This window comes from Ursus maritimus, unplaced genomic scaffold (genome assembly GCF_017311325.1).
Source record: "Ursus maritimus isolate PB19 unplaced genomic scaffold, ASM1731132v1 scaffold_11, whole genome shotgun sequence".
NCBI classification, from domain to species: domain Eukaryota; kingdom Metazoa; phylum Chordata; class Mammalia; order Carnivora; family Ursidae; genus Ursus; species Ursus maritimus.
Window position 1 is genome coordinate 51,889,992 of NW_024423453.1, and position 15,643 is coordinate 51,905,634.

General features: G+C 42.8%; 1 protein-coding gene across 1 annotated transcript; it reads right to left on the reverse strand.

Moving 5' to 3' along the window:
* Positions 1–421: 421 nt before the first annotated feature.
* Positions 422–2,984, reverse strand: LOC103658132 (tripartite motif-containing protein 60-like). The gene is made up of 2 exons (XM_040625532.1): positions 1,892–2,984; positions 422–507 (listed from the first exon to the last, which is right to left on the reverse strand). Exons 1-2 carry the CDS (start codon positions 2,982–2,984, stop codon positions 422–424), a joined length of 1,179 nt encoding a protein of 392 aa, XP_040481466.1.
* Between the last annotated feature and the right edge of the window lie 12,659 nt (positions 2,985–15,643).

Consider the following 15,643-nt stretch of genomic DNA (forward strand, 5'->3'; position numbering starts at 1 on the left):
TTTTTCCTGATCTCATAAATCCAGCTAGCATCTCATTTAATAACTCATGCATGAGACTTTATGAGCTCTCACTACATGTGAGGCACTAAACCAGAAGCCTGGAATGCAAAGATCCCGTCTGGAGTCCCCACCATCAGAGAACTGACAGTCCAGAGAATGGAAAAACAGAAACTATATGGTTTATGGACTTCCTCAATGTGGATGACTGTCCATTCAAGGAACAAGATAGAGCAAATTGGGGGCGCCTGGGTGGCTCTGTTGTTAAGCATCTGCCTTCGGCTCAGGGCGTGATCCCGGTGTTCTGGGATCGAGCCCCGCATCAGGCTCCTTCGCTGGGATCAGAGTCTCCCAAGAATTCACCTGGGATTTTATAATATTCTAAATACTATTATAGTCACTGCACATAACCCCACCCCATCCCTCAAAATTTGGCTTTGGTATCAAGGCTGCTGATGCCACTAAAGGCAAAGAAAAACTCTTCTCTACCCTCAGGGTCTTCCAGCTGGACTAAGAATTAAACTGACATGAAACAGATTAACAGGAGAAAAAAAAAAGTTTTATTACGTGTGCACGGAGGCCCAATATTAAAATTAAAACCCAAAGGCATGACCAAAGCAGGCACTTTTTATACATTTTACACAAAGAGACAATAAATGTGTGAGGAGTTGACAGGACAAAGAAAACTTATGCTTGGGAGTTTCAATTAGTAAGGAATTCTAAACAGAATTTTGGCTACGGTAGTAAAATTAGTGGAAAGTAACAGGGTTACTTTATACAGCCTTCTCGGTTCTGAATGTCCCATCTCTGGTGATGAGGGTGTCTCCTTATCTCCAGGTACAGGGAGGGTATCGTTCACATAGGAGATTCATATCCTCCTTTCAGGGGAACAGGAAGGTCTGAGTGTCCTTCTTGTGTAGGCTGTATTTTAAGTAGCTTGAATTTGAAATAATCAATATGCCAGTTGGTGTATTTTGGGGTGGCTTGTCCCGGCTCCCACACCACAAATGCAGCAAGAGTATCAGGTGGTTTATTACTCACTGAGAGGCTTTATGTGGACAGCAGGATGGCCACCAATCCAAAAATGGCCTGAGAGGGAGAAAGACGACTAGCTAGGGGTCTTTTGGTGGTTTAGGGGAGGCTGGGGGGGGGCGCAGGGGGTTGGTAAGAGTTCCTCCGCAGCGGGACCTTGCTTGGTTAGAACCACCCCACCAAGTCCAATGAAGGAACACCTAGTCTGTCCTAACAACTTATCCAGGTGTGGGGCAGAGGGTGAAGCCAGGGGGTGAGGGTTAAAAGACATCAGCTTCAGAAGCTCCTGTGTGGCTCCATCGGTTGAGCGTCTGACTCTTTGGTTTGGGTCAGGTTGTGGACTCAGGGTCATGGAATCCAGCCCTGAGTTGGGCTCTGAGCTCAGCGGGGAGTCTGCATGGGGATTCTCTCTGCCCCTCCCCCCCACTTTCTCTCTCTAAAATAAATAAATCTTTTAAAAAAAAAGACATCAGCTTCAAACATCAAAAATGAACACAGACTCTTTATTGGAAATATTTTCTATTCGTGTAGGAAGAAAATGGACCACATAGGATGGTTTACAAGGTGGTTCAGGATTCATCCTTGACTATACTTATTGTAAGTGATTCTGAAGAAGGCCCAATAGAGAAATAAGGCATAAGTTTTTCTGTAAAAAATTCATTGAATGTATATAAATATGATCTATTACTCAAGCTGTAAAATGAAACTTCTCCTAACTCATAGTCGAGAAAAATGCCAATCTGTCTGAGGTTTCCTGAATCCTCTGTGCCCAATGTCCTAGTCCAGAACTGAATTTGCCAGCAGCCATTGTTTGGGGACGGGGATAGAAGAGCATTTCTGGGGAAAGATTCCTTACACACACCTAAGGACCATTCCCCTGTGCCTGTTACTTCTACCTGCCAAAAATGCCTGCCAGCCTCAAATCCCTCACAACTCAGGACGGCTGGGTAAGAAGTAAATGCTTGGGGATTATAAGCATGACTTGGTTTCATCTTTTGAAATGTTGCAGTTTTCCTGTCTTGTGAGATAAGAAGAGTGTGGTGAGCAGTTTCGGGATCTAGCGTCAAATCTACCTGAAACGTGCTGATCATTTTCTGCAGGCCAAAATACTGTGGGGGGAGACTGCAGACCTCCTTCTTTAATTCATAGGAAAAGGCTGCTGGTGGTTGTAGGTGTTCATATGTGTTGTGGATACTTTCAATACCTGTCAGTAAATCTAGGTCTGTCTGCAAACACTTCTCTGTTATTTCACTAAGCAGACTCCTTAGTGTGGAGTGGTGGTCTAACATCTGGTTTTTGCTTTCAATTATTTTTTCTTGAACATGATTCTCTTCAGTTAGTAACCTAATGTGGACTGCACTCTGCTCCTTTCCCAAGAAATGCTTAAATTGTTCAAAGTCAGAGTACAGTTTATGTTTTCGATTTTCCACCTTCCGTCTCAATTCAAATAAATTTGAGATTTGCATTTTTAACACCTTTTCAGTGTCTTCAACCTGCTTCTGCAGGGGCTCGATGTAGCTTTTGAGCTTCTTCCTGTGGCCAGCTGCAGCTTGCTCGATGGGCGTCAGGGGGTGGCCCCGGTGGCCGGGGGAGACCTTGCACTGGGGACAGAGCAGCTCCAGGTCCTTCTCACAGAACAGGGCCAGAGCCTGACTGTGCTGTTCACACAGGGCTTTCTCTTCCCGCAGTTTCCTCTTGCTCCTCCTGGCGAGAAGCTGCTTGACGATACCAGTCATGTGACCTAACTGCATGTTCCTCTTCAAGTTCCTGTCAGGACAGTGGTGGAGGCAGACGGGACAGGGGAGGATGTCCTGTAGGTCCTCCCAGCACTGGTGGATGCAGGAGCCACAGAAGTTGTGCCCACAGTCAGTGGTCACTGGGTCTCTCAGATACTCCAGGCAGATGGGGCAGCTGGCCTCTACTTGGAGCTCAGCCAGGGAGGCTGTGAAGGGCATTGTGCGGGGAGGGTTTCTGTCTGAGGAAACTCCCTTCAGAAAGGCCTGGATCTCTGGGAGCTAGGAAAAGTAAGCCGCTGATTCTTTAGCCTTCTCTCTGTTCCTTCCAAAGCTGCCAGTAGAGGTGGGTTTCCCGTATCTGCAGGAAACCGAGGCCACTCAAGCCTGTCTCTGCTCCTTTCCCTTCAGCTCTGCGGCAGCTGCCTGGAGTGATAGCCCCCAGTCAATCTCTGCTCTCTGGCACTTTTGCAACCTTTCCTCAGTGGCTGGAAATTGAAGCTTCCTTTGTAATCCTCTTCTTAGGAAAGAGGCACAACCCCAGGTAGCAATAGAAATCAATGATGTATAGGGACAAGGAGCAAAAATCCAGATCTGAGACAATTCACCAGGTTCCTTCAAGAAGATGAGGAGGAGGGGAAAAAAGAATATATATTAAAGAGATAAAGAGCATATATGTCATTAACAATATTTTACCAGGTTTATTTACTGTATTTGAATACATTTTAAAAAAAGATAATTGTAGTTATTTGGGTTAGTGGACATTTGATGATTTTTTTAAAAGGGTAATAATATGATTTTGTTAATGAACAGACTCTGTCCTTGGAAGACACATAGTATAATATTTACATATAAACCCTGTGATATCTAGGCTTTGCTTCACAATAATGAGGGGTAGAAGAGCGGGGGCATAGTTTCCTGGATGTGTACATGAGATGTTGTTGGTTGAATTGTGCCCCCTCCCAAATTCATGGTTAAGCCCTGACTCCCAGTACCTCAGACTGTGACCCTATTTTGAAAAAAGTTATGTCGTATTTCAGTTTATTTATTTATTTTTAACTAATCTCTACACCCAATGTGGGGCTCAGACTAATGACCCTGAAATCAAGAGTCACACGTTCTGACTGAGCCAACCAGGCACCCCTGTGCCCCTATTTTGTGGTAAGATTATAAAGTGATGATTTAGTTAACATGAGGCTGTTCAGGAGAGGCCTAATGCAAAATGACTGGTGTCCTTGTACGAGAAGGAGATACAGGTATGGCCAGGCATACAGGAAAAGCCATGTGAGGACACAGAGGTAGGAGGCCATCTGTAAACCAAGGAGGCCTCAGGAGACACCAAACCTGCTCACACCTTTATCTTCAACTTCCAGCCTCCAGAATTGTGACAAGACACATTTTGTTGTTTAAGTCAGCTGGTGTATGGTATTTGGTTATGACAGCCCCAGGAAACTAATACTTTGGGTTTATTATACTATTTTTCTGTTTTATAAGCTTAGCATGTTCTATATAAAAACATTTTTAAAAAGGCTAACCATTGTTTTCAGGGTGCTACTGCCCCCTGATCGCCAAGCCAGCTTCTGTCTTCCTTCTTTGAGTCACAATCCTTACTCTCCCTCTGTCTCAAGGTTTCAAATCCCTTCGGTCTGTCTCCTAGGGAAACTTAAGAGATTAAAGCAGACTTAAAAGACATATCAACCATTTACAATTTATTGACGTAATATGTCTGCAATTTAAAATACAGGACGAAAATATAATTAAATTTGGCAAGGTGGATATCTAATTTTTTTAAAAACCCTGCTAAATATCTTAAGTGGCAATAATGGTATGAGACATCTTCATCTTAAAAAACCTTCTAGGGGTGACTGGTTGACTCAGTAGAGCATGCAACTCAGGGTCATGAGTTCAAGTCCCACGTTCGGCATGGAGCCTATTTAAAAAACAATAAATTTTTAAAAATTAAATATATCTTCTAGGTAGACATACAAATGGCCAACAGACACATGAAAAAATGCTCAACATCTCTCGGCATCAGGGAAATACAAATCAAAACCACAACGAGACACCACCTCACACCAGTCAGAATGGCTAAAATTAACAAGTCAGGAAATGACAGATGTTGGAGAGGATGCAGAGAAAGGGGAACCCTCCTACACTGTTGGTGGGAATGCAAGCTGGTGCAGCCACTCTGGAAAACAGTATGGAGGTTCCTAAAAATGTTGAAAATGGAGCTACCCTATAGCCCAGCAACTGCACTACTGGGTATTTATCCCAATGATACAAATGTAGTGTGATCTGAAGGGGCACCTGCACCCCAATGTTTATAGCAGCAATGTCCACAATAGCCAAACTATGGAAAGAGCCCAGATGTCCATTGACAGATGAATGGATAAAGAAGATGTGGTATATATATATATATATATATATATATATATATACACACATACACACACAATGGAATATTACACAATCATCAAAAAATGAAATCTTGCCATTTGCAATGACATGGATAGAACTAGAGGGTATTATGCTAAGTGAAATAAGTCAATCAGTGAAAGACAATTGTCACATGATTTCACTCATATGTAGAACTGAAGAAACAAAACAGGATCATAAGGGAAGAGAAGAAAAAATAAAATAAGATGAAATCAGAGGGAGACGAACCACAAGAGACTCTTAAGCATAGGAAACAAACTGAGGGTTGCTGGAGGGGAGGTGGGTGGAGGGATGGGGTAATTGGGTGATGGGCATCAAGGAGGGCACGTGATGCAATGAGCACTGGGTGTTATATAAGACTGACGAATCACTGACCTCTACCTCTAAAAACAATAATCCATTACATATTAATTGAATTTAAATAAAAATATTTTAAAAAACAGCAAAAAAAAATCTTCTAGGTGATATATAAGGAATTGTCTGCAGATGAAATCTTAAGATGCCTAGGGATTTGCTTCAAATTAATAGTTCCGGGGAGTTGGTGGGGCTATAGGTAGATTGGAGATAAATGTATAATTGTACAAGGTGGTGTCCTGGTACACGGGGATTCATTATAATTTCTTCCTACTATTATAGGTAAGTGAACCATTCTATAATTAAAGCTTTTTTCCTAAAGGCTCATCTTCCCCATTCTAGCCAGGGCAACTTCTACTAACTCCTTTGAGCTTTTCCTCCATCTCAAAGTCCTCTGGTCCCTGCAGTCCTCTTCTCTGTGATCCAAATCTGCCCATTCTCTTTCCACTCCAAATCCTCCCCTTCCCTGTCCCCACTCCTCTAACTCCACAGAAATCTCCCAGCATACAGGCTGATCACAACATAAAAAGAAATTGTGTGTGTGTGTGTGTGTGTGTGTGTGTGTGCGCGCGCGCGCAGGCGTGCGCATATGAAAATATCAGCAAATATCTAACTGGTCTTCAGTTAAGAAATCACACACATATAAAACCAGCACCAAAGTTCATTGAGAAAGCAAATGGAACAACAATGAGCATGGGGTCTGGCACCCTGCAGGTCCTCACGCAGAAGCCCCTGGGACTTTCGCAGACCTCCCTCAGGTGTGGTCCAGGTGAGCAACAGATGTTGGGTCACATACACACCCACAGCTGGAACCCTCCCCTCCCCGTACTTCCTCCTTCTCTGAGCCCACTAAATTATCCCCTCTGCTGCCTAGAAAATCTTTTGCAAATGAACCCAACAGGCACTGCCCGACCTATCTGAAGCCTCCCAGACCAGTCCAACTCTTGTCGGTTCTGGCATTGCCACCCTCACCCACCGCGGAGAGGCGCCCGCGCCGGTCACCTGGTCACCCCGTCACCCCACTTGCTAGTCCACCGCTTGCTCACTCTCACCCTTGCTCCTGCTTTACTGCGCCCCTCATTCTGGTCCCTTCCCTGAGTTCTCGCTCACCTGTGGCCGCAGGCGCACTCAGCTACTCACGGTCGGCTCAAGTCCCGGCTCTGTGCTGGGTGGGGAGAGTTGCGCTGAGTTCTTAAGGCCTCAGGGGCGCTGTCGGCTCCACCCACCGGGGACTGCAGGCTCCTTCCTTCCTCACAGAGCCCTTAGTCTTCTCTGATCCAGGTGGGAAGACACAACCCCGCTACGTTCTCTGTTCACTGTTACGTTCAGAATCTGACCCGGTTTGATTTTATACTCTTGTAGGGAGTTTTCTTTCCTTTGTCCCATTGGACAGACTCCAGATGCAATCATCCTCGGGGGAAATGACAGGCTCCTGACACTTCCCGTCTTCCTCTCTGATTGCGGGTTCTGGGCACAGGCTAGATTTGGTTATCCTTTGTTCCCACCTCTTTCCACTCTGCACTTACCCTCCTCTCTAATTCCTCTCTAATTCCATCAGTGATCTGGTTTCTTGCTCCACCGAATGCTTTGGAAAGTCCTCATCTTGCTTTTCTCAATTCGTGAGATGCAGGACTTGCTGAGCAGTCTTGGCCTGTTCTTTCTTAGCCTATTTTAGTATCTTCAGCCCTTTCTTTATTTATTTTTAAAAGATTTTATTTTTTATTTGACACAGAGAGAGAGCGCAAGCAGGGGGAGCGACAGAGGGAGAAGCAGGCTCCCGCTGAGCAGGGAGCCCGATGTGAAGCTCTGGACCCCACTGAGCCACCCAGGCGCCCCATCTTCAGCCCTTTAAAGGAGGTGTTTCCAGAAACTGTCCTTGTGTCTGTTTTCTGGTGCACAAGCTCATTCTGTAATTCTCAACTTCCACAAGCTGACAAGCCGAAGAAAACTCTCAGCAGCATCTTCTTTCTTTGTGCTCATTCAGGAGGTGGGAGCCTTTTAGGGGGGTTGATGAATCTTCCCAAATAGTCAATACATAATAAAAGCAAATGTTTAAATGCTTTTAATGTGTTTTTGTACAGAACACTCCTCTTTGTATATCTCCAAATGGGAGCAATGTAATATTCAAAGCTGTTTTTCTTTTGTTTTTATCCTGTATGAATGAGCACATATACTTCATTTTTATTTTATTTTTTAAAATATTTAAGCAATCTCTTCACCCAATATGGGGCTCGAACTCATGACCCTGACATCAAGAGCTGCATGCTTTTCCGACTGAGCCACCCAGATGCCCCACACATATATTACATTTTAAAATGTGTTGGCATCTTTAAGGAAAAGCCTCAATACATGATGAATGTTTTCTGAAGAACTCCCCTCCCTCCCCGTCTTCCTAACATAAAAGAAGCTTGAATTTCATGCTGGGGGACTGGGGGAGATGGTTCTTTGGAACAGTAGTCTGCCATCAACTTGGTTTGCTTTGCTTTCCTTGCTTCTCTACAAGCTTGGACAACATGACGAATTTAGCAAGCCAGCTAATGGCCAGCCGGCCTGCCTCAGAGATGCTTCAGGTAAGTGCCTAGCAACTACCAGGACAGTTGGTTCCAGTGGCTTCCTCTTTGATTTGACTTCTTTGACCGGCTGCCCTTGCACTTCGACCAGCTGTTAGGGCAAGAATTCAACAAACTTCTGTGAGTTCACAGACCCAAAAGTAGGGTAAGTTGTTCCTGCATACACAACCAGGAACTCCCTTCCCCGGTGTCTGGGCTTTTCCTCGGGAGAAGCCACTTTGCTTGCCTTTGTCCAGGGTACTCTGTTGGAAAGGGGAATCCTCGTTAGGATTTTACCTGATTTGTTGGTGAACCAGTTCATTTGCATTTGGTTGGTTTGTTGCTGCAGCTTTTGGTGTGTTGGACAAGACCTGCCATGTTAGATTTGTTTTGTAAAAGGGAGATATTTGGGAATTAGGCCTTTGTGATGTCCACAACTGTTAGTGACTCTTGGCTTTCTTCCTTCCATTTGGTTGCCTCCAGATAGGGGGTTTGGGTTTGGCTCTCTTAGCTTGTCTAGGAAGCCATTGAGTTCAGTTCGTGAAAGTGCAACTTTTGGTGAGGAATGAATACTCACAGAAGTACTCTGGGCTTCACTGTGTTTGTTTCTGGGCTCTCTATTCTGTTCATTGATCTATGTGTCTGTTTTTGGTCAGTACCGTAATGGTGTAATAGAGATTTGTAATAGAGCTTGAAGTCTGGAATTGTGATGCCCCAGCTTTGCTTTGCTTTTTCAACATTCCTCTGGCTATTCAGGGTCTTTTCTGGTTCCATACACATTTTAGGATTATTTTTTCCATTTCTGTGAAAAAAGTTGATGGTATTTTGATAGGGATTGCATTAAATGTGTAGATTGTTCTAGGAGCATGGACATTTTCACAACATTTGTTCTTCCAATCCGTGAGCATGGAACGTTTTTCCATTTTTTTGTGTCTTCTCAGTTTCTTTCATGAGTATGCTATAGTTCTCTGAGTACAGATTCTTTGCCTCTTTGGTTAGATTTATTTCTAGGTATCTTATGGTTTTGGGTGCAATTGTAAAAGGGATCGACTCCTTAATTTCTCTTTCTTCTGTCTTGTTGTTGGTGTATATCCCATTAGATTTTTAACCACGGCCATTTTTTAGGCTTTTGCCATTTATAGTTATTATTTCATGCTGATACTCTTACAAATGTGTTTCAGCTTCAAGGAGATTCGTAAAAAGGACTTTTGACAAATATCGGATTCTGATATCTTTAAGATCATGAAACTAAACTAAGAATTTCCAGAACTAATGAAAAACTACATTCAAACAGAACGAGAAAAGACAAAGAGAATAAGAATTAGTAACACGAGACTAAATGAATTGAGAAAGATGATTATAGTTTTTATGACTCTTATTTGAAAACTTGCTGATTCTCTAATGTTTGCTTTTGTAGTTTAAGGAAATGTTTTCTCAAGATATCTATGACTAGCAAAAATTTGATAAAATATTCCTTTGTAAAAAAAATATGTGTGTGTGTATACATATGTATATTTATATATGTGTGTGTGTGTGTGTGTGTGTGTGTGTATATATATATATATATATATATATAAACAAATTGAAACATTTATCTTTTCTCCCTACCTGAACCATTCAGAATTCAGAAGCATTCAGTGAGTATTCATTCTTTCATGACAATATGGTTATTTGCATAAGTTCAGGGAGAGTCTATTCTCCTTGTAATAGGACACCATTGAAAATACTGGTTATATAACCAGGGCTTTGACTGGAGTGTCATATTTGAGAGAGACATGCATAGACTCAGATATGACCAGACAGCTTTAAGGAACTAAGTTTGAGGTTAAGGAGTCGATAGAGCCCCTTGGAAACTGTGACTTGATACATTGTTTACAGAGTTCCCAGTAGCCTTACCAGGTGAGTGAAGAAAGTCACTTCCTGGCAAGTGCAGGAACATCAGGATATTTTGGGAACCTCTAGAAGGGACGAATTCACCCAGATCTACAGGTATTGCAGGCAAATACGGCAACTATTTTGGCTTGGCTTCTGGCCTTGAGAGGCTATTAAAAGTTCAATCTGAAATTCCTTATAAAAAGTTCCAGCAAAGACCTATATGGTAAAATGCTATTCTTGCTGCACTTATGTAAATAATTAGGTCAAGTGTGTTAAAACTAGATTTATTTAAGAAACAAATTAGTCTTAATTTAGCTGTCTTTGGTAAATATGAGGGTGATTTCAGAGAGAAAAATTATGTTTCAAAAAACACACCTTTGTGGATGTTAGATTCTAGTTCTAATTAATTATCTTCGAGTGTTGGTAGTTTGCCTATAAAACTGGGCTGGATCCTGAATTCTTCTGGTTTCCTCCAATATCTGGCTATGATTCTCCAAACTAAGGTTTCCAATTTTCTCTCATTCTCTTGACTTGAAATTATTGAGAACTAAAACTGCTGTCTTTCCTAAAGCCCTGTGAACTGAAGCTGGACAACTTGAGAGCAATGTCAGAGAAATTGTCACAATAGCTCCCATTGCTCTACGGGCCACTCAAAGGGATCACCAAAGACACTGAACTACAAACCAGAAAAATCTATCAGATTATGGCTGCCTGCACCCACTCCATCTGAGGATGCTTTGAGCCCAACATCTAAAAATCCTCTTATTGGGAGCACCTGGGTGGCTCAATCAGTTAAGCGTCTGCCTTCGGCTCAGGTCATGATCCCTGTGGATCCCTGGGATCGAGTCCCACATCGGGCTCCCTGCTTAGCAGGGAGTCTGCTTTTCCCTCTCCCTCTCCCTCCACCCCTCCCTACTGCTCACGCACTCACGCGCGCACGCTCTCTCAAATAAATAAATAAAATCTTTTTAAAAAATCCACTTATTGTCAACACTCAGGACTCAGACCCTAGTTTTATAATTTGCTCCAACCTGTGTTTTTCTTTTGTTACCTTAGAAATGCCTCTTATTAATTACCCATGCTATTGCTGAAGGCGGCAGAGTCTCTATGAATGCTAACACCACCTGCTACACTTACATTAATTCTTCCTCGGAAGTAAGAACCTGTATTGACCAAATTAGACAAATTAGCCACTTGGCTCCAACGAAACTTGGAACATGAATCAGAATGGGTAAGTGCTTGTAGGGGCTCTTTTCCTGGATTCCTAACAGAATTCATTCGATTTTAGGGGGAGAAATGCCTATGGTTACTTCTTCTTTTTTTTTTTTTTTTTAAGATTTTATTTATTAATTTGACAGAGAGAGACAGCCAACGAGATTGGGAACACAAGCAGGGGGAGTGGGAGAGGAAGAAGCAGGCTCCCATCAGAGAAGCCTGATGTGGGGCTCGATCCCAGAACACCGGGATCACGCCCTGGGCTGAAGGCAGACGCTTAACAACGAAGCCACCCAGGTGCCCCCCTATAGTTACTTCTAAGACCTCAATGGCAAAAGGAGACACTAATGAATGTTTCATAAGTCTAGTCAAATTGTTCTATTCCACAATTGCCCCCTTTGAAACTCTCCAACAGGAAGTAGTCAGATGAGAGATGATGTCCCCTTGTCCCAGATCCCACAAGATAATGGAATGGAACACTGACGTTGTAACAGGGAGAAACTTAGCATGTCTGACTCCACATCGCTTCTATTCCCTGCGGCTGTGACCTGTAGAAACTTCTGCTTGACCCTGGATATAGGCTCATTATAGCTAAGATTTGCAAACTCTGCTTTTCACCGGAAATCTACCTCACCCAAGGAGATAAGTACATATAGAAATGACTATGCTATGTTGAAGATTTACCGAAATGATATGACCAGACTCCTGCATCATAAGATCAACTGACCATGACAAAGAAGTTACATACTTTCCTCAGAAATTTACGGATGTCAATCATCTTTTGACTCCAGTTTCCTCCCCTTCCAACTCTTCCTAACAGGAAAGAACCTCAAATTTCATGCTGGGGGGAGATGGTTCTTTGGGACAATAGTCCACTGTCTCCTAGATTTGCTGCCTTCTCAAATAAAGTCACTTTCCTGGCCCCAGCATCTTGCCTCTGGATTTACTGGCCTGTCTTGCAGTGTGAGTGGGGGGGGGGGGGGGGGGGGGTTGGGACTCGGTGACATAGTTACATTTTACGAATTCGTAACCGTGTCATATGCACTGTTACAAGTGTTTTATCTAAATACCTAATTGAATCTGTAGCTAACCCACAAAGCAGTGATTGCTATTATCTTCAATATACAGAATTGGGAAATGAGCTGGCAATGGGTAACGCATGCGAAGTCCAATCTGGTTGTGTTCTTACGAGAACAGGAAGAGGCGCTGTGGATGCACGCATACGGAGAAAAAGCCATGTGGGGATCAGGGGAAAAGCAGGCCCTTTGCAAGCCAGCGAGAGAAGCCTCAGAAAAAAACCAAACTTGCAACACCTTGGTTTGGACCTCTAGCCTCTAGGACTGCAAGAAAATAAATGCCTGTTGTTTAAGTAGCTCAGTTAGGGCATTTTGTGTGGCTGCCCTTGGTGATCAGTACAGGGGATTATCACTCTTGACTACCACTTAACTGAATGGTGTGCTATGGTGTCACAAGTGTAGTGTGTACAGTTTGAAACTACAATGTCTTGATTACTGATAAACTTCACCATCTTTTTATATATTTATGGGCCATTCATGATTTCTCTACTGTGACGCACCTTCTACAATATATCCATTTTCATATTGGGTTTTGCTTAGTCTGCCTGCTGTAACAAAATACCATATACCAGGTGGCTTAAACATTTATTTCTCACAGTTCTGGAGGCTAGAAATCTGAGATCAGGGCGCCAACATGTTCTGGCTTTAGTGAGGGCCCTCTTCTTGGCTTGGGGATGGCCGCTTTCTCACTCTGCTCAGATGGCCTTTCCAGGCACAAGATCCTGAAGAAGGAGAGATTCCTCTCTTATAGGAAGACTAATCGCATTGTGAGGGCTTCACCATCATGACCTCATCTAAACCTAATTAACTTCCAAAGGCCCCACCTCCAAGTACCATCATATTCCAAGTCAGGGCTCAACATATGAATTTTGGGGAGAAACAAATGTTCAATCTACAATAGGGTTTCTTTTCCTTATTGACAAATAGGACATTTTTATATATTCTAGAAATGAATCTTTAATTATATACACTGCTGATATCATCTGATTTTTATAGCTTCCCTTTTTACTTTTTATATATCTTTTTATGAAAAAAACATTTAACTTGGTAGAATGTGTCAATTCTTTCCCTTAGAGATTACATTTCTCTCTGTTATTGACTATATCATTCCCAGTCAGACTTAAAGAGGTATTCTCCATCAGTGAGATGACTGCCCCCACCCTCCCTCAGTCTGTGCTGGGTACGTCTGACTTGGGCCCAGGGCTGTTACATTGAGAAAAATGCAACATTTTGGCTTTATTTAGGTATGGTGACGCCAAACACATCAGGAAACAATTACCATTGAAAAGACAGCTTATTATTTACCATTCTCAAGAATAGAGGGCGTGCCACGTCCTGCAGAGTTATGCAGGAATTACCAGAGCTAGTCAAGAGGCAAGAGAAAAGCATGGGCATAAACCTTTATTGGGGTTTTCAAGGGAATGAATGGTTGCGGCAGCTGAACAAATTTAGGATTGGTGGGTTCTGATAGGTGGTTTCTATTATCTGGTAACTGGGGTGATTTAGGGGGTAGTGTTCTGAACTTCAAAAGCCCTAGTAGTAGCAGGCTGATGCTGGACTGGTCTTAGAAGTGGTTGTTTTACATATCAAAGCCGTAGCCATAGGCAAATTGTTTGCTCTTTCTAGGGATTAGCTAACCAAAGGAGAGGCAGTCTCTTCCGGGATTTACACACACACACACACACACACACACACACACACACACACACTGGAATATTATTCAGTCACTAAAAAAAGAATGAAATCTTGTGATTTGGGACAACAAGGATGAAACTTGAGGGCATTATGCTATGTCTGAAATAAATCAGACAGAGAAAGACAAATTCTGTATGATCTCATTTGTATGTGAAATCTTAAAAAAAAAATCCAAACTCTAGAAAAAGAGATCAGATTTGTAGTTACCAGAAAAAGGGGGGCGGTGAGGAAGGAAGGTGGAAGAAGGTGATCAAAGGGTACAAACTTTCAATTATAAGATACATAAGTAGTGGAGATGAAATGTACGTAATGATGACTGTAGTTAACTGCTATATGATATATTGGGTAGTTAAGAGAGTTGATTCTGAGAGTTCTCATCACAGGAAAAACATTTTTTAAATTCTGTTTTTGGTGTGTTTATGTTGCAGGATTTCGGGGTTCTTGTCTCAAAGAGTCGAAGAATGAATCTCAGGGACACAGGGTGAAGTGAAGTAAAAGTTTATAAAGCGAAGGTGAGAACAGAAAGGAAAGAAAAAGCTCTAGAGTGAGCGGGGTTCCCAGTGGGTTGCCACTGAAGGTTTTTAGGCCAGTCTTTTATTGAACACTTGACCAGGGAACTTGTGGCCTTGAGATTCTTGGGCCATCTCGGTTTGATCTAGGACTATTGGTAACACCCTGGATGACTGACTTCTTTGAGGTTTGGTCATTTTCCGAGATTGCGCTGTAGCTGTCAAAGAAAAATACTCCCTAACATGTGGGGCCAGGTGATCTGGTCTATTCCCTTATCTCTTGTGCACTCTGGCTTAGTGCTTTTGCCTGCCAGAGTTTCAGAGCCTCGCCAGGGGCCCCCCACCTCTCCCTGCCTATACCTTAACCCTTTCCTTACTCATTTATGATGAGGGAACAGAAGGCAAGCTGAGGACATAGCAAAAGCTGACACCCCACAACTCCTCCCTCCTATGGGATATATGTGACCTTCCTTATGCACTCCTGACTGCCCTAAAGCTAAGGAGAGGAAAAACAAATAGCTAACTTATAGAGCTCACAGTCCTGCATGACAAGAGTCTCCCTCGGTTTACAAATGTCTTAGCGATCTACAAGAACAAAGCATTTCTATCAATAACCTAGCTTTCAGAAGGAAATGTAGATACAATTAATTGTCCTTATAACCTGCAGCCCATTGACTGATACTTGAAGTGCCGGGAGTGTAATGTTCCTCCCGGAAGTTCCCAACTATCTTAATGTTAATGCCTTGCTAGAGGGAAAAACAACCTTAACATGACAAAGGCAAGGGCTCGTATCCTGTGAGTCTTCTTTAATGTATGAAAACTCTTTTGAAACCTCCCTTTTCCTTACCTCCCCCAACCCCATAGTATATAATCAGCCACCCCTCACGACCCCAGTGCGGCAGCTCTTTCCGCCCAAGGCTCAAGCTCTAATACACCACATATTTGCACCAAAGACGTCTCAAGAATTCCTTCTTGGTTGTCGGCTCCGGACCTCACCCCACCAAATCTTACCTGTATTCCAAAACCACATCAGTTTATATGAGATGATAGATCTTAACTAAACTTACTGTGCTGATCAGTTCACAATATATGTAAGTCAAGTCATTATGCTGTACACTTCAAACTGAAACAGACTGTAAGTCAATTAAATCTCCGCAACTGGGGAAAAACAT